Genomic DNA, 24231 nt, shown 5'->3' on the forward strand with positions numbered 1-24231 from the left:
AGTAGGCCAATATTAATTAATGTACATTCATCAGCAATCAAGTCAAAGATGTCTTTTATACTTTCACATTGGGATGTCAATTTACAATACCCATGACCACGTCGCAAAAAAGTTCGTAACTCTGCTAGGGAAGGAGTATCACTTGCAATAACTTTATCTATAGCATCAAAGGTAGCTGCATACTCCATTCTCACTTTTGTAAAATTCACAATGTCCAAGTGAATGCCTATTATTAGATATTATTAAGTCATGCATAAGAGCTACTCACCCTTTTCTGCAGTGATTTTATAATCTTCATTGGTGCATTCTTCTTCTGTATAGAAGAGTATAATATAACACAATTCAAACCGTGGCCTCTTTAACTTACTGTATTCTTTGTATTCATTCAGTATAGCTTTCCCTACTTTCTCAGTTCTATCTGACCTTTGAAGAATATCTGCAAAAGTTTTGAGATGTTGATCATTTTGACAAATGGTTTTTTTAACATCTTTGAGCAGCTTTTCTCCACTTGACCATATTTTTTTACTTATTATATTTTCTGATTGCAAGAAATATGATAAACGAAGTAAGTTTCTTTGAACAGTGGGGTCAGATGTATATCGATCAAGAATCTCACAAGCAGGATGCTCTAAAAAAACAAATATAAATTGAACCGATACTTTTCAGTTTAAAAGCTCACTCTCTCTGTCAATTCCATTAGCTGTGGTGATTTCCCCAATATGTCTCATAGCAACTATCAATGAGAACCAAGTGGGGCTCTTGGCCCCATCAGCTTGTGACAACCAGAACTTCAAACATTCTTGCAAGCAGCGATCCACATTATGATGATCTTTCTCAATTATGTCTAATCTATTGACATACAATCCAAGATAGAGACATAAGGCTCTCCAGTTATTTTCGTTAAAATTATGATCTTGTAATGCTTTATGTACATCAATTAGATTAGTTGTGTCCAGATATTCTTTATTTGATGGCAAAGTATAAGTGCTTACTGCCTACAGAATGAAGATAACATAGCATCCAATGGTTTAATGGTTACTTTAAAGGATAGAGCAATCAGTAAGAAGAGCTGAAAGGTCATCATTTTTTGAAAACCATAGAACAAATAATGTCAAGGGCGTGGCTCAGAAGGGTGGGGCTCCTTGTGGAGAATGTCCTTATTTGGAATGCTATGCATTGTTTTAAATATTCAACCTCTACAAGTCAAGTTTGAAAATCTAAATAGCAGTATCACAATACACAGATTTAATTGTTTCGAATAACAGGACAGCTACAATGACAGTTATTGATGAAAGAAAATAATTGAAACAAACAAATATAGATCTACATATTCATAAAATTAATTGACATGGTAACTTGGTAGACTAAGTCCCTTTATTTTCATTCCCTGAACACATGAATTGTTTTAGGGCATGAATGAGATATTCTTAATTCATTACATTCATGCAGCAGTGATTAATATTCAGAGTGTGGTTTGGCATAGTACCAGTAGTTTTGGGAATATGGGATCACAATTACTACTGGAAACACAACTGCTTAGCTATAGTACCAGCCTATGCAAAGCTGGTGAGCCCAGTCACTTGGGAGTTTGTACAACCAGCAAGCATTCTTCTATTGTTTCATTGTCTGCATCAGCTAACAGGATCTAATACATTAGCCTGTAGATAACAATAGTACTTTTTAAATTCACTGAAATACTATGTCATGGTAGGCCTAAACTAAATAAACTGTAAAAGTGTAGCTGTAGTTGAGTGATCAAAGCATACAAAAACAGTTCATTTCCTCATATTAGTTCCTATCATAATACACTGAAAATAAATAACTGAACTGATCTGAACATTGAGCAGTGGATGATGTCATAGCAAGAACCATGATCATACTTAAAACTCCTCTTACATTATAAATACCCAGTACTATAACCCATGCTTTTTTTCAGAATCACCCAAAATTTTATTGCTTTTTCTGATACATGTTGATGTTTTATGCTATGTAGAAACTTTTGAGTAGATTCCGAGCTCAATTTTTTGAGTTTAAAAATGCCAAAATTCTCTGATTCACCTCAAAACAATATGCCTGCCATGACTTTTGCAGCCTTGCAATACCAGGAATATAGCCCATGTTTTTTTTTCAAAAAATGGCTCCAAAAACACCCCGAATTTTTATTACATTTTCTGATACACATTAATGTATTTATGCTAATTGTAATTATGTACTAATTGTACTGTATGATCTAATAAAATTATATAAAAATCAGCAATCAGTAAATTTGTATGAAGCATAAGTGTTCATATCAAATCTCAAGTTAAGCTTTTTCTTCACATCACTTGAAGGATTCTGTCCTGGTCCAGAGTATAAGACTTTGCCGTATTTTGTTGCTTCTTCAACCCCAATGCTTTCCTGGTCCTGCTTACCTTTGAATTCATCAAAGGTGTCTCCAGAAATTAGCAAATAATACCAACTGGGAAACTTGTCATGTTTATTGTCAACCAGGAATACAATTCGCTCTCTTTTTTTGCAAAGACGATCCTCCCAAGTGCAGGTAGAGTCCAATTCACACTGGTCTCCAGGCATCTTGTAGCAGTGGATGTGTCTGAAGTCGACATGCATTGGGTATTGTCCTTTTTGAGCTGGTTCCATCTTTATTTCTTCGTCATATTTTATGAGGACACCTTTATCTTCTTCGCTGTATCTTATTCCTTTTCTACTGTATGTGAGTAGTGTAGCTTCTTCATGAGGTAGACATGACGTGAAAATTTTGAATAGCATTTTTTGTTCTCTGGTTTTATGTCCACAAGACAGTATTCCATATTCGTCTAGTTTTTTGCCACAGTCGTGTATCCATTTTCCAGAATAACTGCAATCAGACACTATCTGTAGAGACTTACCCCTGAAATGCATCATGTATAATTCAAAGATGTCATTGAATGATATTACTCCATCTTCAAAGCACCAGTTACCAGTGTCCTTCTCTCCATGACCAGTGTAATATATGAGAGCTTTAAAATAAAGTTTAAAATATGATCTTATTGTAAAATATTTCTTACCTTCATCCTTCTTACAGTTTTCAAATAATGATTTAATTTTATCAAGATAAAACTGTCTTGACTCTCCCTTTTCTGGAATGTCTTTCAATTCATAGTTTGCTGGATCTTTTTTATAAATTTCAACAATGCTTTCAACCTCCTGCACAATCCAATTTTCATAGAATCCTTCTACACCAGCAGGAATCAACTTTGGTGAAACAATTGTTCCTCTAAAAAATCATAATTAATAAAATAATGCAAATTATTACTAACGGTAGCTTCCATTGTTCATGATTCCCAAATGATCCAATGATTATCACTTCTTTAGGTGCACGTTTAAAATGCCTCCAAGTGTGTGGGGCAGCATCAGCTCCATCTGAATCTGATCTTTTAAGTTCTACAAATAGTGTATGAGTTATGCTAGATTTAGTTGATGTATACCTTTGTCATTTGTATCACGAGCTTGTTCTGTTTCTTCAATATTAGTCTGTAGGTGTGCTTGGGATTCTTTATCTAGTGTCTCCTGTGTACTTTTTGCTTCCCTCTTTTGGTCTGTGAGTACTGGCTTGACTAGCACATAAATTGTTGTGATGAATAATATTAGAAGAATTAGCAGCCATGATGATACACTAGACACCATATCTAGATCTGTACGACACAATAATTATTAAAAATTATACATTAATACATACAGCTATTCGTGCTAGTATGATCCTCTTTATCATGAGCTTCATTTAGTTGTTTCACACTGATATAGATTGCCATTTGTTCCAGTCTACCACTGTGTATTGATTGGGAGCAGTGGTCATCTTCTGTATCTAACTGTTGTTCACAAGCCTATGATGGTATAATAATAATTATTATTGTTTTTTGTCTTATAATTATCTGTCTTTACTTTGTCATAGACTGTGTTAAAACCAATGGTCAGTCTTTGTAATCCTTTTTCCTTTAAAGCTTCAATATTTTCCATAGCAGCTAGATTAATTTCCTCATACAAAAGTAAAGGAAAGGAACATGTGACTGTAAAAGAATTGCTTTCTGAGATAACATGGACCCTAATACAAGGTGCATGCTCTTTGAAAGCAGCTTTTATCAATTTTTCCACATCTTTTAAAGTAATACCATCAACATCCTGGTCAATAGAAAATGTAATTGTTTCAGACTGAAGGAGATGACGATGAAAGAATTTTTCATCTAAAACATGTCTAAGTGATTGTCGAAATTTATTGACATTTTCCTTGTACTTCTGGATTGCTGGTTTAGCCTCCTCAATATTGAACTTGAAGACAATGGATTCCAGTAGGCCAATGTCTATTAATGAACTATGCTCACTGATCAGGTTTAAAATATCAGCTCTATTTTCACAGTCACGCAAGTGAGGACGGAGGTGTTTGTAACCCCAACGAAGATACTGATACAACTCTTGTAAACTAGGCTTATCAATCATAGCCTGGTTTATGTCAAAAATTGCATCAGCAAACTCTCCTCTTAGTTTAGTAAAATTTAAGTCTGAACTTGCAACGAAATGAACATCTACAACGAAAAGAATGATATTGCAGACATTTTGATAATTCTATTACTTTTATTGTCGCTACTTGTCACGTCTTTTTTTTCAGGAAATCTTCTTTCTGTTTTAACAAGAAGTAAATGATAATTAAATTTTGTTTTTCTTTTACTCACTGTATTCCTTTAAAATATTACGACCTATACTCATAGTGACAGGTGATTGTTGTAAAACAACTCCAAAAGCTTCAAGAATTTGATAGTTTACACAAATGCTATTTCCAATGTGTTGTAGTAACTCCCTTCCATCTTTAGGCCATAGTACCTTTTTTACTATTTTTTCTCCATAGAGGAGGTTGACTAGGCTAAGAAGATTTTTCTGAATAGATGAATCTGACGTATATCGCTCAAAAATCTCACAAGCAGGATGCTCTTGTGAATGCTCTAATAAAAGAATGACTGAATAAACAAATAATATTGGCATAAATATACTGTTTCTGTGAATTTTATCAGCAGTATTAATTTCTTTAATGTTTCTAAGTCCAACTATCAATGAGTACCAAGTGGGACCACCTTTCTGTTTCACTTTATCAGCTTTCGACAGCCAAGAGCTCAAACATTCCTGAAGACAACGATCCACACCATGATGCTGATTAGTAGCCTCTATGCCATTCAGAGTAGGTTTATATATCCCAAGAACAAGACACAGGTCTCTCCACTTAGCTACTTCAAAATTCTGTTTTTCTAATGCTTGCAATATCTCGTCAAGATTAGTTATATTCAAATATTCTTCATTTGTTGGAAGAGTATTGGTGCTTACTACCTACAAAACGAAGACAAATCATAGCGTGTATTGGCTTAATAGTTACTTTAAAGGATAAGGCAATCAGTAGAAAGAACTGAAAGGTCATCATCATTGCTTACAAAGAATGTCAAGGGCGTGGCTCAGGAAGGGTGGGGCTCCTTGTGGAGATTTCCTTATTTAGAAGTTGCTCCATACGCCTCTGCAGTGTAATACTAACCATTACTACATTAACCATAGAATAATTATCATGACTTAAATGCCATGAATATAAAGCAGCATTATGGGTTGGTGAAATAATTTTTGATAGATCTATACTATGGGTATGTCTTCTCATCTTTCAAAAGTCAAATTTGAAAATCTAATTAGTACCATACACAAATCAAATTGTATCCAACAACACGACAGCTACAATGATAAACATTGATGAGAGGAACCCAATAACTGTAGGTCTCTATTGAAACAAACAAACATACATAGCAATGTGGCTATTCATAACATTGTAATCCTTTGACACTGTAAGTCCCTTTGTTTTCATTCCCCGAACACATGAATTGTTTTAGGTCATGAATGAGATATTCTTAATTCATTGCATTCATGCAGCAGGGATTAATATTTAGAGTGTGGTTTGGCATAGTAGTACCAGCAGTTTTGGGAATATGGGATCATAATTACTACTGAAAACACAACTGCTTAGCTAGTACCCACTGGCAAGTCCAGCCATTTGGGAGCTTGTAGCCAGAAGGCATTCTATTGCTTAATTGTCTGCATCAGCTAGCAGGTCATTAACCTGATACATTAGCCTGCAGATGATATTCCTGATGTAATAGTACTTTTGTACTGCACTGTATTGTAATGGAATGAATTGAATCATGCATGGTGCATGTGATGGGTCATGGTAGACCTAAACTAAATAAACTGTAAAAGTGTAGCTGTAGTTGAGCGAGCAAAGCATACACAAACAGTTCATTTCCTGTTATTAGTTCCTATCATAATACACTGAAATGAATAACTGAACTGAGCATTAGGCAATGAATGATGTCATAGGAAGAATACATCGATCACAGTTATTTAGCAATGTTCATACGTAATGCTCCTCTAGACTACATTATAAATACCCTGTACTCATAACCTGTGCTTTTTTCTTTAAAAAATCCACAAAATTTTTATTACATTTTCTGATACATATTTATTTACTCTTGCATTTACTTGTGCTGTTTAGTTGATTCCAAGCTCAATTTTTTATCTATGGCCATTTTAATAAAATGCCAAAATTCTAAAACATACCCTGTACTATATATAGTCCATGGTTTTTTCCAAAAAATGGTTCCAAAATCACTCAAAATTTGCATTACATTTTTGATAGATACTGAAGTCCTTATGCAATGCAAAAAGTTTGAGCTGATTCCTACTCCAATTTTTCGAGTTACGGCCATTTTATTAGGAATTGTCAAAATTCTGAAAATATACTCTGAACCATGTACTGTCCTATCCGCCATACTTGGCTGAGAGTACATCACATTTCCCCATGATCATACACACTACTCCCCCCGCAGTGCATGCATTTACCCACAATTATCTCAGGAATGATGTACTAGGCTACTTTATTGTCAACAATCATAATTAGCAGTTATGTTTTATGATAAGCCTCATTAGTAACAGATTACGGTTTATAAAGTATCTTGGATGAGCATGAAAAAATGGAACAATAAAATAACTAAATACACTGCACACACATTGAGCAATTAAGAGACTGGTTTTTCTTACTATTTTGAGGTTCTGATTGACACAGTACATGATGCTGTGGTCTTTTTGTTGACACAAAATTTGAATTTTAATTAAAAAAGAGAAAATTATTCACACCCACAAGGAAATGGTGCCTTATAAGGTGAAAAAGGCGTGTCTGTTGGCAAACATATTTAATTGGACGCGAGAGGTGTCGAGAGAGAGAAAAGACAAGTGAAAAGAAGTTAAAGTACGAGCAGCTAAAATCCACAAAGAAGCGTTCTAAGACAGCCAGAGATCTTTCCAAGTACATTTAAAGCTACTTTAGAGTTTCAAAGCGATAGGAACTAACTCGCTCTCAGTAGAGAAGGCAAAATGGCTACCGGCACTGATCGGCCACGCTCACCACTGGGGAAAAAGAAGAAGGACATGAAAGGCTCGCTGGTCATGGCATCCTTGGCCCAGACACTGGACTCTACCATGTCTGTCGCTCTCAGGGAACCTGCCCCGCCAGTTAACACAAAGAGCCTCAGACTCCCCGAGCTCCTGGCACCAAAGCCAAGCAGCTCGAGGAGACACTACTCTTATTCTGACGATGACACTCCTAGCCCAACTTCACCTACTAGGACAGTAAGATGGGCACCACACTCTCCTATATTCAGTCGCAAGAAGAAGAACAGGCCTCGTGCTCTTAATGAGAGGATCAAGAGTGCCAGTTCCTCTCCTGTTCTTGATGGTGACTCCATTTCCTCTAACTCTTCTGCTGACGATGCTAAGCATAAAGACAGTGTCCCCATACTCAGGCCAGAGGCAACTCAAGTCGATTCACTTCCAGGACAGCTCAAGCCTCCTACCTCTTCCTTCCCTTGCACAGTTCCCACCATCCTTGTCTCACCTGATCAAGAAGATTGTGGAGGGATCTTTAGAAAGACCTCTCAATCCAGCCATCTCTCTGCAGCATCGTCCACCATAACATCAGGTGCAGCACTTAGTAAGCATGTTTGTCATGGCAATATAATTGCCATGACAACTCTCTTTTTGTGCATTCGAGAGTGGGAGAGAGAGTTCCCATTATTGTACAAGTACAAGTGGTTTCTTTAATCACTAGCCTACGGCATCTTAATCTCCTGGCTGGCCCATATCCTTTTAAATATCACTTTTAGACTCTCTCTTTCTTCTTTCCCTTTCAGTTGGCACATGTAGTGCACATTTATTATTTCCATATCATTCCATTGAGCTTATGTCAAGGCAACCCTTTATTGATACCAGAGTTTATATCACAATAACCTTTATACTGAGAAAGTGCTAAGTGTTGTTTATCAATACATGAGATCCAATTTTGGTTACTTGTGTGCACACAATGTACATTATCAGTACACTGCTCTCTGTTTGTTTTTATGTAATGTAATCCTGTATAATAATGAGGGATAAAATGTACACATACATATATGTACCTATACATCTAATAGTACATTTGACATCATCTCTTCCTCTTTTTCTCTCTGATCTCTTTCTCTCTGATCTCTCTCTCTCTCACAGGTGTTGGTAGTTTATTGTCTCCAAGTGGTGATGAGGAGTCCTGTATATCAGACCAAGAGTCGCCCCTCTCTCCTCTCTCTAATGCAAGCAGCATCACTGGCAGCAGGGAATTTGTCTGCCATCTTGAAGATGACACCCTCTCCTCTTCTCCCCCTGTCACCGACGGTGATGACTTTATAGAGACGGATTACCCTTCCAGCCCCTCTCATTACTCTCCTCCAACTCCACAGCAGGTCCTGACTATACCCACCAAAGAGAAACCTCCTAAACAGAAGAAGAAGGTAATTTGGAATTCATTGCTACTTGATTAGTTCTAGTGTATTGTCTAAAAGCATTTCACAGGAGCATGATTACACACACCCACATACTCACACATTTTCTCTCTCTCTCAATCTCTCACTTCCACATTACATGTATGTACTATAGAACAGTAGCAGTGCTACTACTACTGTACATACACATGTACCTTTAATTATATCTTTATTGTGCATTTATTTGTATTTTATTTGTCACGTACATGTACACACACACGCACACACACACATACATCGTCTTTTGATCTCTAATATGTTCCTCTTATTGTTCCTGTTCTGTCTATTTGTATGAATGGTACCAAGACACAAGTGTGTGTGTGTGTTTGTGCGTTTAATCTATTCCCCTTTAGATAATTAACACAGTAATTACATTCTTTCATTGGAATGCATAATAAAGAAAGAGAGTGAGAGAGAGAGAGAGTGGATGTATTTATGTGTGTTATAGTCCCATTGTAATGGAGCACAAGGTGGTTTAGCTGATGAATGTTGACGGATCTTTCTCAACTTGTTGTTACATCCTTACCGTACCCTCTCCACTGGATGCTCTATAGGAAAGTGTGACATTATGCCAGAGCTATTGTGCCACATGCTCTGCTGAGAGGAGCAGGAGAATCTGCCCTGTTAAGATTCCTATACAAGCCAATGAAAGGATAGTGTTTATACTTGTCATAGTGAGAGAGTAAACTGTCTAACAGTGATAAGATTACCATGAGTCACTAGAGAATAAACCACATATTCCTGTGTTAGTCCAGATTGCTATTAATGTGGATCTACATCCTACATTTACATATAAACAGACGGTATAGCAGCAAGTACATACATGTACATGTGCATGTGCATATGCAGTAGCTCTATTCCATAATTAATCATTACATGTACATGGCTTTGTGTTTTTCAGTTCATTTGTCTGTATATGTTATACTTGTGGCCTTTCATTTCCTTGGCCTGTTTGTCTTTCTCTCGCCTCTTCCTCTTTTCTGTCACTATTTCTTTTTTTGCCATTAGCCTATGTACTCTAGATGTGTCTTTACATGATGTAATAGTTATCATTGTTACTTAAACAACTGTTTATTTTGATGATGTTCACCTATTCCCTTTAAGCACATCAAGTATGTACACTTACCATGTTAGCCCTAATGATCTATAAAATGTCCTGTCTCTGGAGACTGCACTGATTAACTTCTTAATCTGTTTATATATTTACCTTATGTTACATGTAGATTAATTGTACTATGTATGTATATGGTGGAGGAAAAGGAGTAAAAGGGGAAGCTATTATCAATGCATGTACATTTGTACATTATGCAGCTACTATGAGATTGGCTTCTGGAAAAATACCTTTTCTTATCTTTTACTCTTGTTTCTGTTTGTGTGTGGGAATTTATGATGCAAGGAATGTATACTGTTGCCTATTATAATGATATTCACTACCTGAGGGTTGCTGATTGTGTAAATATTGGTTCTGATAACATATCCATCCATATGAATAATAAAATTTATCAGTTTGTTGTCAACAAGACATGACACTGCAAGCAAATGACTCCCTTTTCTCTCTTTCTCTTTCTCCTTCCTTTGTACACTTCCCTCCTTTATCTCTATTCTTCCCCCCCTCTCTCTTTCTCTCCCTTTTCTTGTCTCATTATCTTTTCATTCAAGAAGTGGTCTGTTATAAGAAAGGCAGTTGCGTGGTCTCCCTTTGTTCAAGTCTATCGTAAGAAGTATCCATGGGTCCAGCTGGCAGGCCATCAAGGTATGTATGCCCACACTGTGATCCAATGTTTATATATGAGATATTGAGAAAGAGAGAGGAAGTGTGTGTGTGTGTGTGTGTGTGTGTGTCTGCCCGAGGATGTGGTGGGTGGGAATTGTTCTTGCAACAGGAAATGTCATCTCTTAAGATCCTTTTTATACATTTGCCTATTATTCCTTTAGTGACAGACAGTTGTGTCTCTCCATATATGTACATGGACTGTAATTGCACACTATAGTCTCCAGTACTGTATATACACTATTGCATGTAGATGTGGGCTGTATATCATAACTAGTGCACTCAATTTCCTCTTTATAATCTCTACTCACATCCTTTCTCTTCTCTTCTCTCTGTCCTCTCCTTTCCTCCCTACTTCCCCCCTCCCTCCCTCTCTTTCCCTTTCTCTCTCTCTCTTTCTTATCCTCAGGCAATTTCAGTCCTGGTGAGGAGAATGGTACAATTATCAAGAAATCCTCTGCAGACGAAGCCAGGGCTTTGAAATCTCTAATGGATGACGTCGTTAGACCATATGTCCCTGAGTTTAGACGAGAATACACAAGGGACGCAGAATGTAAGCAAAGTTATAATAAACAGCATTTATTTCAGTGAGAGGGAGGGGGGAGTATCTCCATGGATTAGCTCACACTGATGATGTGGAGGTGGTGTCTTTGTTTAGATTTGTGCATTTCCTGACCTTTAGCTTTGTATTGGAATTTCTTTAATACATGTACTTCTCTAAGCTTTCTTTCCCTCTCCTTCCCTCTCTCTTTCTCTGCCCGTGTTTCAAATGTACTGTGTAGTTTTATGACCTTTAGATGGAAGGATTGATTTGAGGTGTGAAGATTCACTTCCCCCCTCTCTCTCTCCCTCTTTTGTTGGCCTAATGAAGTGCATCCTTGCATGCTATGTCTATGACAGACTGACAGTGTGTGTATATTTTCAGCTTCACTTTAGCAATTACCTACATGTAATAGACTCTTAACTCTTTATGCTAATAACATGATCCTTCTTTTTTTTTTCTTCCAGTGTACATAGAAATGGCTGATCTTCTCAGAGACTTTGACAATCCCTCTGTAATGGACATAAAGATGGGCACACGGTAAGACCCCACCAGGCGCTCAATGGCTATACACTTTATCTCCTTCCCTCCTTTATAGTACATACTTGGAAGATGAGCTTGCAAAGGCAAGAGTCAAAGAAGTACTCAGACCAGTAAGTAATGTACATGTACATGTATTTTATCCCATAATTCCGATACTTGCTTGCATTCAATGTTGTTTCGTGTTCTTGGCTTATTTCCATGGCCAGCGTTGTTTACGATAAAGGCACAATTAGTCTTTTATTGTTGAGTTTTCAATTGGCAAGTTGCCTCTTATCCTTCCTGTTTATTGACTTGCATGCACACTCATACATGTACATGAACACTGCTGGTATGTGCAGGGATGTCACCTAAAATTTCTAGAGTTAATGAGAATGAGAGAAAGATGCTTGAACTTTGATTGATATACATTTATGTGTCCAAAGGGCAAAGGCTTCCTAGTAACAGAAGGCGATCTGTAACTTTATAGTTCACTATGCATCTATGTATTGTGTGTGTGGATGTATTGCTGATGTTATTATAATTCTGATGGTTTCAGTGTCCCCTGTGTGTGTATACATTATGATACTGACGTAGTATGATATCAGTTGCAGTTTGTATTCTGAAACCATATCTCCTGAACAGTGTCCAGTCTTAATGAACTTTCTCTTTTTTGTACTCTGCATTGTGTGTGTGTGTGTGTGTATCTGCTAGTGCACACACACTGATGTTCTAATATCCTCTTTCCTGCATTGTATACAGTGCAGCTATTGGTATCTGTTATTACTAATTGATAAATAAATAAATAAAGACCCACACACACTCAGATAATCATTACAATAATTATTATGCTTATAAGCCTATACACAGTCTATAGTTATGAGAGTGTGTTGGTGGTGTGATGTAATATGTCTCAGTTTACATCATGCAGTCACTTATGGGCAGACATTCCCTCTCTCTCTCTCTTCCCCTCTAATGAGTCTCTCATCCACTCACTTACTCACTCAGTCTGTCTGTCTGTCTGTCTTACTCTCTCTCTCTCTCTCTCATCATCATTGTAGACTACTCGTCACTTGCTAAGGAATGACGATAGTCCTGTTTCCTTTTTAATTAACATATACTATCTTATTTGTGTTAGGTGTTATTTTTAAAGAGATTAATTGCATTGTATAGCCTGTTTACACAATCAGGGCTAATAAAACTACATGTGTGCGGCTTCTATCACTACACAGGGCCAGCTAGAGAGAGAGAGAGAGAAGACTATGGAGTATGGAGTAAATAATAAATGGACTGCCTGCCAAGTTGATTTATATTATCTCAGCAAAATAATTAACGCAACGATAATGCATGTACACGGTTATGTACATGTATATAATTACTATGATCAATTTGATAATTTTAACAATGTATGGACACACTGCATGCCATATATATACATAATTAGCTGTTTCTAAAGTAAATATATATCGATAAAAGCTTCATTATTACATCTCTCTCCCTCTCTCTCTTAGGATATGTATGAGAAGATGATAGCAGTTGATCCAGATGAGCCTACCGAGCAGGAGCATGCTGCTAAAGCCATCACTAAACCACGCTACATGGTCTGGAGGGAGACACTCTCCTCTACTGCTACACTGGGGTTCAGAATTGAAGGCATCAAGGTATGTATGTGTACATGTACTTTGTCTCCCCTGCTATTTATTTATTTATTTATGCTGTACTCTGCATTATTAATAACTGTAAACATCTTTTGCAGTTATTAATAATAATAGAAATTAAGAGAGAAAGAATTGAATTTTAGCATGACTGCCTCTTTTGGCAGAAGATTATTTGTGTGTGCTCATTGTTCATTTTGTGCTGGTGTTACATGCTTTCTGTTGCCGTGATAGATGTCAAAGGACAAGCCAATGAAAGAGGAGTTCAAGACTGTAAGACGCCGCGAGGATGTGCGGCAACATCTTAAGAAATTCGTAAAGAAACAAGAGCCAAAGGTGAGAGAGAGAGGAAGAGAGAGAGAGAGAGAGGGGGGAGAGAGGGGGGAGAGAGAGGGAGAGAGAAAGAGGGAGAGAGAAAGAGAGGGGGAGAGAGAGAGGGGGGGGGAGAGAGAGAGAGAGGGGGAGAGAGAGAGAGGGAGAGAGAGAGAGAGAGGGAGAGAGAGAGAGAGAGATGAAGAGGGGTGGGTGGGTATGTATTTAAATTAACAAAGAAATAAGGATAGATGTATTTATTATTATTGCTATTTCTAATTGTAGAGAAAGATACTGGAGCAGTTGAAACAGATGAGAGCCTGCATAGAAAGATCAGACTTCTTCAAACAGCACGAGGTAATTACTTGTAACCATATCCCTTAAAGCAGCAGGTGGTAACTAAACCAATTTGAGCCTTTATTCACACTAATTGTTTACGCCACTGGGGTACTGAAACCATCCACAGGGTCGGTCTCCCCGTAGAGGCTACAAAATCAAAACATCCTTTTATATTCCTTATTTGTTATTTTACAGGTTATTGGAAGCTCTTTATTATTTGTGTATGACTCAAACGACCAGGCCTCCGTCCACATTATTGACTTTGGTAAAACCATCCCTGTTCCAAGTGGCATTACCCTCAATCACAAAGATGAATGGAAGGAGGGTAATCACGAAGATGGCTATCTCTTCGGCCTTGATAACTTGATTGAAATCTGGGAAACACTATAAACTATTCTCTCCCTCTCTCTGTCTTCTCTAGTCTCTCTCTAATTTTATTACATCACAGAACACACACACACATATATATATATCTTGTTATTATGTACTATTTTCCATATTCTCAGTTGTTGTGTTTTTTGATATTATTTTTCTTGTTGACTCATGTTTTCTTTGTTTAAATCCATTTTATTTAATCAAAAACTTTTCATTTATTTATTAAATAAAACCTACACAACAAAGCTGCGGCATTTGTTTTGCATTGAAGAATAATGGCTGACATACTGGATATTGCCTATGAGTTGTTAGGCCTTTTGATAATGTACACAATGCAGGAATAGAAATCAAATCAATTCCAGTATCTTATAATGTTGGGCCTTTAATTTAAGATGATAAAAACACAAAAGAACTGTCATAAAGAGAGAGAGGGGGGAAGAGAGAGGGGGAAGTGAGAGAGAGAGGGGGGAGAAAGAGGGGGGAAGAGAGAGAGAGAGAGGAGGGAAGAGGGAGAGAGAGGAGGGAAGAGAGGGAGGAAGAGAGAGAGAGAGGGGGGGAGAAAGAGAGGGAGTGAGAATGAGAAAGAACAGTGCGGTTCCTTATTTGGTGGTACGAAGAAATACGCTAATTATCGAAAAAGAGTGCTAATATTGATATTCATTATCGGGTAAGTGATAAGAGATTCTATCAGGCTTTGTGCAGCTTCATTGACACACACCTACGCTCCAATTGCGGCTGCAAAATGTTTCTATGAAGACATGTTTACATACTCATCTCTAGATATTGCCATCTTGTTTGTGGCGCATTGCGCAACAGCTTTCGCTAAAGCCGGACAAACCCAGTTAGCAGGATTAGCAGATTTCATGTACTAATACGTGATAGTTTATTTTTGGACATAATGAGAATAAATAGAATACTAGAGTGAAGGAAGTACATGTTGAGATGTGAAAAATTAAGTGGTTTGTGCATGCATGTGCCCGTGTGTGTGTATCTGTTTGTCAAAAAGAGTAATTGTTGTATACTTTCTGAAACATTGGATGACAGTTAATGGCAACCCCTAGCTTTGTACATAAGAGAAAGGATCCAGCCATTTTTCTATATATATAGAGAGAGAGAGAGAGAGAGGGAGAGAGAGAGAGTTCTAAGGCTGGTTTACAATATGACGTTAGGCCAATGTACCGTCAAATTTTAATCAAAAGCGTGGGCGATTTGACCTTCTGACGCATACGTTCCGCTAGAATAGAAACAGATTCTATTCCAGCATCAACGTAACGTCAGGACTAGCGTAATATTGAGAAGCCCCAGTCTTGATGATAGAGAGAAAGAGGGGGAGTATTACCTGTGTAACGAGTATGTTTCATCAGGTGGTGGGGTCAGTCTGTGCTCCAGTATCAGTGGTATCAAACGATGTATTCGTCTCGTTGTGTCTTGGGTTTGAAAATCAAAGTCCTCATTTCGACTGAACGGTTCACCGAGTATCATAACAGTGTCCAAATGGGCCTTTATCATTGTCTAGTTAATGAATTATAAAATAGTAACTAATGGGCAGTTGTATTTGTTTATGATTTGTATATATCTTCATAATTTTAAGAGTGATTCTGAATGCGTGATAGTTGCATTGCTATCATTAATACTTTGGACTCGTATCCAGTTAATAGTTTGATGGCATGAGAGCTGGTCAAGACTTGATCCTTGTCACCTGTAGCTGCTCCATGAATTATCTGAAATAAATAAATAATTAACAATAGAACTGCTTCAAAATTGGCCAAGTCCCTGTACAGGTCATTGACCAAATTTCGTCAAAATGACTACATGTAGGAGAGGATATACATGTTCGTATGTTGTGTAGCGAGTTTGAGCAAAATCTAATCAAAATTGGACTCTATAAATTTTTGGAGGGATTTACCCTAGGTTGTTCCTATAATTGATTTCACCCACGTGTGGTATACATAGATACATATGTATACATAATAATTGTATGTCAACACTTACACAAGGCCTAACAACCACCCGCCCACACTCATTTTACATAAGTGGGTGTGGCCAGGGTAAACAAAATGGTGGCTTACACATGGGACAAAATTATGAGCTTTCTAACAGCAAGAGAACATAGAGATACTGTCTAAAGAGTTCTCTAGAAGCATTAGAAGGTAGAGAGAACCTTCATAAGTCTTAATAAGAACCCAGCTATGCATGCAAGGTGGTGGAAACAATTATAGGAATATTTTTAACACTTATACGCTTGTTAAGTTCCTCCAAAATCAGGCCAAAGTCCCTGTAAAGGGTCTTTGGTCAAATTTTACCAAAAATGGCCAGGAGAAAATTTTTCATATTAATAGTTTATCCTGATAAAAAATAATGTTCTTACATTCTGTAGAAAGTTTGAGCAAATTGCAATCAAAATTGGATTTTTAATGAATTTTTAAAAGTTATTCAACAAGCTATGAAGGCTTAATTGTCAGCTCATGAAGTTTACATTTTAGCTCACTTAGCATGCTTTAATTGTGAGAAACACTGATAAGAACATGCTCTGCTTATTTTATTGGAGAGCACATTTGCTTGCTGAATAATGGACAGCAAGGAAAGGTGCAATAAAAAAGGATCCATTGTAGGTACATGTACATTATGATGCATTATGTTTAGTGTACTTTTAAATATTCATCCGTAAATTCTTTAGGGAAGACACGACTGGCACCAAAATCTAACAAATAAATCTAAAAAAATAAAAAAGAGAGACACAACTAACATAATTGGAAAAAGAAATTAAAAAAATAAAACAAAAATGCTCCACAACTCTTTATTTTCATGGCACTTAAAAGTGAAATTCATACATTTTTACATGGAATTAGACCCAACATGTGTGCAGTTATTGTAATATAATGAATACAGGCCTGGGGTTTCATGATTTAAGAAAAAAACATAAAAATCTAATTAGAGGAAGAATTAAGAGAATGAGAGAGAAAGGAAAGACAAACACAAAAACAACAGCTACAAGGAAACAACAGTAAGGAGAGAAAGGAAACAGTCAATATAAAAACAAGGATATGTCAGCTGAAGGAAACACGAGAGAGAGAGAGAGAGAGGAAGAGAAAAAACTGTAAACACATTAACATAGCAATTAAACTAGTCCTAAGGGACAATAAATATGTCTTAACCTTATCCTCTGTCTGATTGTAATAGAAATTGGACCAGTTGGGATCAGTCTGCATCACTTTAAACTCAAATAATTCTCTAAGACACAGCTCAAGGACTCTAAGAGCTATCTGATGGAGTGAGAGAGAGAGAGGGGGGAGAGAGAGAGAGAGAGAGAGGGGAGGGGGAGAGAGAAAGAGAGAGAGAGAGAAGAGAGGGGGGGGAAAGATTGTACAGAAACAAAAATACAGATAAGAGAAGATAGGGGGAAGAAATGAGAGATTTGAAACAACAGTAATTACTATATAATCAATGTAATAACAAAAACAATCATTACATCATTCTTGATATGTTGATCTAGTGATACACATTGATCTAGAGGGACTCCATGAATCAGTTCTGTTGTCAATACCCTCTTTGTTGATAAATCCTGTATGACACGAGGGACCCCAAAACCAGGAGAATCATGAAGCAAATCTCTTCAAAAAAATAACAAAGTTATAATAAAAGAAATAATATTCTGATCATAGTTTACCTAAATTTCGTGCAAAATTGTGCTTCTCTGACATAATCTGTCTCCCAAGCTAGCTCCTTACGAGCTACATCAACCACAGAATCAACAAACAATCCTAAAGGGGAAGAGTAAGGAGAGAGAGAGAAGGAACAGATCATAAACACTCTACATGAGACAGGAGAGATGATGCTGTACATGTACCACACTCTATGCATCACACTCTACTAACATCCCACTAATGCATCTACTAATCTACTAAATCTACTAACATCTACTAATGCATCACACTCTACTAATGCTGTACATGTACATGTACCTCTAGGCAATACTTGCCAAAGCTTTAGTACCCCCATCAGATTATCAATGTCACTGTCAATGCTCTGGGCAACACCTGGATACTGGAGGAGAGGAGAATTAGTAATCAACGTTAAATACATAAATAGATAGATTCCTTTTCGTTTTCATTTTCAATTACTATTGTACTACTGCATACCAGTTTATTTTTGTGGTAAAATATTTTGCAGTTTTGGCAAAATTTTCCAGCACAAAATTTTGCATCTACACTGCCATCTCTTGGAGTTTGCAAGCTATTACCGAAGATTAATTCAATGAAATCTTATAAATGCAAGATTTGCCAGATTTTCCACTGCGAGAATAAACTGGTATTATTTGTAAAAAAATCCAATTTTGATCTGAATCAGCTGAAACTTGACACACAACATAAGAACATGTATATGTATCAAAAAAGATTATAGAAATAAAGAATTCTCTCCTTTTCATTCTTGCCGCAATTTGGCCAATGACCCTGTACTATAGTACAGGGACTTTCGCTCAATTTTAGAGCAACTTCATAAAAATTCGTAAAAAATCCAATTTTGATCGGAATCAGCTGAAACTTTCTATACAACATAAGAACATGTATGTGTATCAGAAAAAATTATAAAAATAAAGAATTCTCTCCTTGTCATTTTTGGCGAAATTTAGCCAACGACCCTGTACTATAGTACAGGGACTTTCGCTCAATTTTGGAGCAACTTTAAAAATTCGTAAAAAATCCAATTTTGATTGTAATCAGCTGAAACTTTCTATACAACATAAGAACATGTATGTGTATCAGAAAAAATTATAAAAATAAAGAATTCTCTCCTAGTCATTTTTGGCGAAATTTGGCCAATGACCCTGTACTATAGTACAGGGACTTTCGCTCAATTTTGGAGCAACTTTAAAAATTCGTAAAAAATCCAATTTTGATCAGAATCAGCTGAAACTTTCTATACAACATAAGAACATGTAAATGTATCAGAAAAATTATAAAAATAAAGCATTCTCTCCTAGTCATTTTTGGCGAAATTTGGCCAATGACCCTGTACTATAGTACAGGGACTTATGCTCAATTTTGGAGCAACTTTAAAAATTCGTTAAAAAATCCAATTTTGATCGGAATCAGCTGAAACTTTCTATACAACATAAGAACATGCATATGTATCAGAAAAAAATTAAAAAATAAAGAATTCTCTCCTAGTCATTTTTGGCGAAATTTGGCCAATGACCCTGTACTATAGTACAGGGGCTTTTGCTCAATTTTGGAGCAACTTTTTCGGCAAAATTTGGCTAACTGCTAACTTTGGCTATAGCCTTTGGGGCACAGACATAATAGAAAATACAAATACATGTACTTGTATAATAAATATAAATAATATAATAAATACAAATGTGTATAATAATATAAATAAATATGTGACCTGCCCCAACTACTATTACCCAAAGTACAGTAGTCAAAAATGCAGAGAAGATGAAAAAGAATACTATTCTTTCTTACTTGTATTTTAATGGCTACTTCAGTTCCATCATGGAGTACAGCATTATGAACCTGACCAATGGAAGCTGCTGCAAACGGTTTCGTATCAAAATCTTTTAGTTTCTCTGACCAATCCTTCCCTAGCTCTTCAATGAGGACTTTCTAAAAGACAAAGAGAAAATCAAAGAAATGATTATAATATTTGAAATGTGAATAGCTACTTGCCTCCAGCTGCCAGAAAGGCATGAAGTCAGCGTTACTCCTCACACGCTCAAATATCTCTTGAATAGGCTCAGGCATAAAACTATTATCTAAGAAATAAAACAAGAAATTAAATATAATAATAATAATATTGAGATTTTCATAAAATGGTCGTAGCTCAAAAAATTTAAGTTGAATGAGCTCAAACTTTCTACGTAGCATAAGTACATCAATGCATATCAGAAAATGTTAATAATAATAATGATAATAAAAACAATAATGATAATAATAATAATGATAATAAAAACAATAATGATGATAATAATAATGTTAATAATAATAATGTTAATAATAATAATGATAATAATAATAATAATAATAATAATGTTTTTAAAATGAACCTTGTAGACTTATCATTTGTCCAATCTTGAGGGCAGCTCCCCTTACCCTGCAGAGTGTATCAACAATCCTCTCAAGGTTTGCTTTAGTAAGGAAAGGTATGTCAGTCTTTTTGGACAACTCATCATTGCTCATTCCTAAAGAGCGCCTTGCCACCTCTGCAGCTGTACCTAAACCAAGACTAGCCGCCAACGCTAGAGGAAGGGATGATAATGTGAACATACAATGTTTAAAGAGCAGGAGTGATCACTATACACTCATGAAATACCGTATGGCTAGAAAGCTTGGTGGAGTAAAATTTTGGCGAATTGAGGTCCATTTGCCAAATTCTTACTCTCCAATTTGATAGAGTTCCATAGAAGCATGCACAGAGTTAAATTTTGCTAAAATTTTAACCTCCAAACCTCTTTTAAAGTCAATTTGCCAAATTTTAACACTCTAAATTTTCTAACTATAGGGTAGAAGCTGTAATAAAATTAACTCCATAAAACCATCACCTCTTAAGGTTTCCCAAAGGGCAAATACACATTAGTAGTTAGTACTATGTACATATACATATGCATATCAAAATTTAAAATCAATAATCATGCAAATTTTAAAATGCTAGTAATTTTGATTTTACATACATGTACCTCCAAAATTTGCCATTCTGTTGATTCTTGATGCCGGTACAGCTCTTTCCTTTGCTCTTGACTAAAAATCAGACGACAAAACTCAATTAACAGTCACCAAAACAACCCAACTCACAACTTTACTTCTAACTCTTTCATTGCTAGATTCCTCAGCATGATCGGCAGAAAGACGAGGGTACGTATGTAAACCACGCCTACCAAAATTGGGTGGGAAATCAGAGGCACCAGAGGGAGGAGGAGGGAAGGAGGACACGTCTTGTATAAAATCACTCTCTAAATCCTCAAAATCTGAAAAGTCTAAATCTTCAAAGCGAGTTGTGTTCGTAAAGGGAGAGCAAAGAGAAGACAAGAGAGAGGAGTTAGACACAACATGGCGTATCTCAGAGGACAGACTAGTGCAGCCAGCGTTCAGTACTCGGGAAGCGCCAGTGAAAACAGCGAAGAGGTCCCTACCAGCCGCCATGATCGGTTACATATGTCTACATAACTTGGCGGGAAGCAATTGTGCGCATGCTCATCCGTAAAATATTCGTATGCTAGTCAGTATACTATAACAACGTGGTATCCAAAACTCTTGAAAACTGTGACAAATTTGAGGACAAATTAGACCCCCTTGGAAAACTACAAGAGTCAGACAGTCGCGATGCACGGTAAGCTCACGTGAATTTTATTTCCAAGTGACGTCATAATGGCTTCCAAGTGATGGCTAAAGCTGTGTTTAGTTTTGTGCAGTTTACAAGATGGTGGGTAGTCTATAGCTCTAAGAAGCAAACTCAAACTTGAAGCAAAAAGGTATAGAATCAATTGGTTAGTTTTCAGTCTGAAATGTAAGTATATTTTGCTTGTTATTGTCGCTGTTTGGAACATGGTGTACACTATCTAGGTATATAATAGTACTGGGACTGGCCAGAACAGCTCAGAATTAGGTATGCAACTGGCCTATTAGTAGATCTTTGTGTATGCAAAGTTTTGTTTTGATACTGTTGTCTAGAACGACAGTTGCATCCATAATGTAGATTCAGCCTGCATGGTCCATTCTTTCATGCCATATTTTGACTGTTCTGTTCCTTTTTTCTACAGATTCCACATTCAGGATCATTAATCAAGTCATTTTACCTCAATAGAATTGTTTGAAATCCTTTTAGAGCTAGATTTTATACTTGTCATTATAGTCATATTATGTGCCATTGACTTTCAGAGACCACAGCATCCTTATTTCTTGCTGGAACAACTTTAAACTTCTGGAATATATTCTTCTAGCTACTATATTGTTGTAAGCAATAAAGCAAATGGACAAGAAGCTGGAGTTGTCTAGAACACTGTACGCATCCGGTAAAGTCAAGGACATCAGTTGCTTGCAGTTCTGTTATAGTTTATTTAAACTGGTTGATGTTTTTTATGGTGATAAATATGTATGTTCTGTGTATTGTATGCAAATTTCATAGTAAAACTATTAAATGAAAACTAAATATAAAATAAAGTAGCAACTCATTAATTATTCATACTGTCAAATGTATTACAATAAAATTATACAGGCTCTTATGACTTTCGGTACCGTTGGCATCACGACAGCAGAGATCATGGCCAGTCTTAAAAGTGTACCAAATATACCAGACAGTGTATCACAGGATATAACAGAGCCAACTTCAGCCACCAGTAGTGTAGCACTGCAAAGCATCGTCAGTAAGGTTTGGTAATGACACTATCATGAACATTACATATGCTTTTAAATAGGTGAAATCAAAAGTTGAGCAGAAGATTAAATACAGCACTTTCACTGCCTACAAATATGTCAAAAAAGGAAGTATTTATCTAGTCAGGGTATGAATAGCAATACAGCATACTAGTACTGATTAATGATTTATCAATAATAGGTTGATACTGGTGAAGGTCATTACATTGATGTGAAGATAGACTACAGGTTTGGTAAAGCTAATTTTAAAACAGCAGCTGCCAGTGGAATGGACACCCCACTCAGTTTTTAGGTACTGTGAGATAATAGACATAAATTATGAATTCAAAACTGATGTCTTTAACTAATTGTATTTGATTAAAAAACACAAAACTTTGGACTTTAGCAATAAAAGTGTGACCATAGTAATAGCAAGAGTAATGTTTCAGCTACTATAGTGCAGTTAGACACTCTCTTGGTAATAGGTGTACTATAAAAAATAAGTGATTCTGTTATAATTATCTCCTGCAACTGATAATAATGCTGCTGCTCTATAGGATACACACCAATACACAAGAGAGCTGATGATACTATCGTAATATAATGATATCAGCTCTGTTGTGAGGACTCTCTATTGGTGACCATGCCAGCATGAACATTCAACACTATATAATAAAATATATGAATCCAATCATATGCAATGTACTTGTACATTGATTGCATTGTATATTGCAATGTACACTTAAATATGAGTGCATATGTTAATAAACATACAAACTAGAGCAGTATCCAGTATATAGTGCTATTATCTGGTGACACTTATAGTTGCTGGCTTTAATTCCCTGAGGAGAGAATCCTTGATTGGCCTCTCCCAGGTTTGCGTAGGCAGGACTAGGTTCTAGTCAGCACAGCGTCAGCAGTTATTGTGAGTGCTCTCTCTGAGCCTGAGGTAAGCAACAAAAGAGAGGAAGGGGAAGTCATTTTGTTTATGTTTACACTATAAGCTGGTCACATGACCACTGAGAAGTATTAACATGTCAAAGTGAAACGATACGGTAAGCCATTTGACCACTACAGTGGGCTCTTCTGCTTTGTTATAATCTAGTTATAGATGCTTTTACTTCTCATCAAGGGGCAGTATGAATGTATGGAGCTTGATATTGCTTCTCTTATTATCAATTATCTCATCAGTTTCAAGTGAGTTCATATGTGCACTGAAATAAGTTATAAGTTAGATTTGGATGCATTCAAATAATTAATGAATACAATTCATTTTTAAAGTTTCCCCTTTTGCTATATATGTACATCTAGGTGCAATATCTGGCATCTCATTTGTTGCACGAATTAAATTTGGTTCTAGATTCAAATAAAGCTAATTTTGTAATAATTGTTTGCAAACATTAACATAAAAATATTGGCTTAATTGTGACTTGTGGGGAGTTACACTTACAATCAAACTAGATAATCT

General features: G+C 36.4%; 3 protein-coding genes and 2 long non-coding RNA genes across 8 annotated transcripts in view; 3 read left to right on the plus strand and 2 right to left on the minus strand.

Moving 5' to 3' along the window:
* The window catches only part of LOC109581770 (uncharacterized), a 10996-nt gene extending 5491 nt beyond the window's left edge, over window positions 1-5505 (minus strand). The window contains exons 1-10 of one of the 2 annotated variants that reach the window (XM_019996169.1): window positions 5396-5504; window positions 5019-5349; window positions 4704-4970; window positions 4604-4651; window positions 3919-4556; window positions 3716-3860; window positions 3465-3671; window positions 3297-3420; window positions 3045-3253; window positions 2219-2996 (exon numbers count right to left, since the gene is read on the minus strand). In XM_019996169.1, coding sequence (XP_019851728.1) covers window positions 2251-2996; window positions 3045-3253; window positions 3297-3420; window positions 3465-3671; window positions 3716-3860; window positions 3919-4556; window positions 4604-4651; window positions 4704-4970; window positions 5019-5349; window positions 5396-5443 — 2763 coding nt within the window. In that variant the 5' untranslated portion in view covers window positions 5444-5504 and the 3' untranslated portion in view covers window positions 2219-2250. Of the gene's footprint in view, window positions 1-2218; window positions 2997-3044; window positions 3254-3296; window positions 3421-3464; window positions 3672-3715; window positions 3861-3918; window positions 4557-4603; window positions 4652-4703; window positions 4971-5018; window positions 5350-5395 lie in introns of those variants that run through there. The other variant, XM_019996170.1, reaches the window with a different exon arrangement.
* Window positions 5506-7254: 1749 nt separating this feature from the next.
* Window positions 7255-14647, plus strand: LOC100634062 (inositol-trisphosphate 3-kinase A-like). 3 transcript variants are annotated; one of them, XM_019996172.1, is made up of 10 exons: window positions 7255-8044; window positions 8593-8873; window positions 10566-10656; window positions 11084-11227; window positions 11683-11755; window positions 11814-11868; window positions 13246-13395; window positions 13624-13725; window positions 13987-14058; window positions 14236-14647. In XM_019996172.1, the coding sequence occupies exons 1-10, from the start codon at window positions 7429-7431 to the stop codon at window positions 14428-14430; spliced, it is 1779 nt and encodes a 592-aa protein (XP_019851731.1). In that variant the 5' UTR covers window positions 7255-7428; the 3' UTR covers window positions 14431-14647. The 3 variants fall into 3 exon arrangements, with proteins under 3 accessions (XP_019851731.1, XP_019851730.1, XP_003386490.1); XM_019996171.1 differs by having other exon boundaries at window positions 7256-8044; window positions 10563-10656; XM_003386442.3 differs by having other exon boundaries at window positions 7256-8032; window positions 10563-10656.
* Window positions 14648-15274: 627 nt separating this feature from the next.
* On the minus strand, window positions 15275-21583 carry LOC100634189 (atypical kinase COQ8B, mitochondrial-like). The gene is made up of 13 exons (XM_019996173.1): window positions 21207-21583; window positions 21092-21152; window positions 20462-20653; window positions 20085-20170; window positions 19881-20021; window positions 18378-18459; window positions 18083-18176; window positions 17885-18026; window positions 17571-17678; window positions 17064-17129; window positions 16050-16136; window positions 15755-15927; window positions 15275-15510 (listed from the first exon to the last, which is right to left on the minus strand). The coding sequence occupies exons 1-13, from the start codon at window positions 21552-21554 to the stop codon at window positions 15414-15416; spliced, it is 1677 nt and encodes a 558-aa protein (XP_019851732.1). The 5' UTR covers window positions 21555-21583; the 3' UTR covers window positions 15275-15413.
* Window positions 21584-21792: 209 nt separating this feature from the next.
* Window positions 21793-22555, plus strand: LOC109581765 (uncharacterized). The gene is made up of 2 exons (XR_002184757.1): window positions 21793-22017; window positions 22172-22555. It is a non-coding gene; the product is annotated as an uncharacterized LOC109581765 (long non-coding RNA).
* A 274-nt stretch (window positions 22556-22829) lies between these two features.
* LOC109581768 (uncharacterized) lies at window positions 22830-23177 on the plus strand. The gene is made up of 2 exons (XR_002184758.1): window positions 22830-22912; window positions 22966-23177. It is a non-coding gene; the product is annotated as an uncharacterized LOC109581768 (long non-coding RNA).
* Window positions 23178-24231: the final 1054 nt, after the last annotated feature.

Source organism: Amphimedon queenslandica, unplaced genomic scaffold (assembly GCF_000090795.2).
Source record: "Amphimedon queenslandica unplaced genomic scaffold, v1.1 AMPQUscaffold_13420, whole genome shotgun sequence".
In the NCBI taxonomy this organism is placed as follows: Eukaryota; Metazoa; Porifera; class Demospongiae; order Haplosclerida; family Niphatidae; genus Amphimedon; species Amphimedon queenslandica.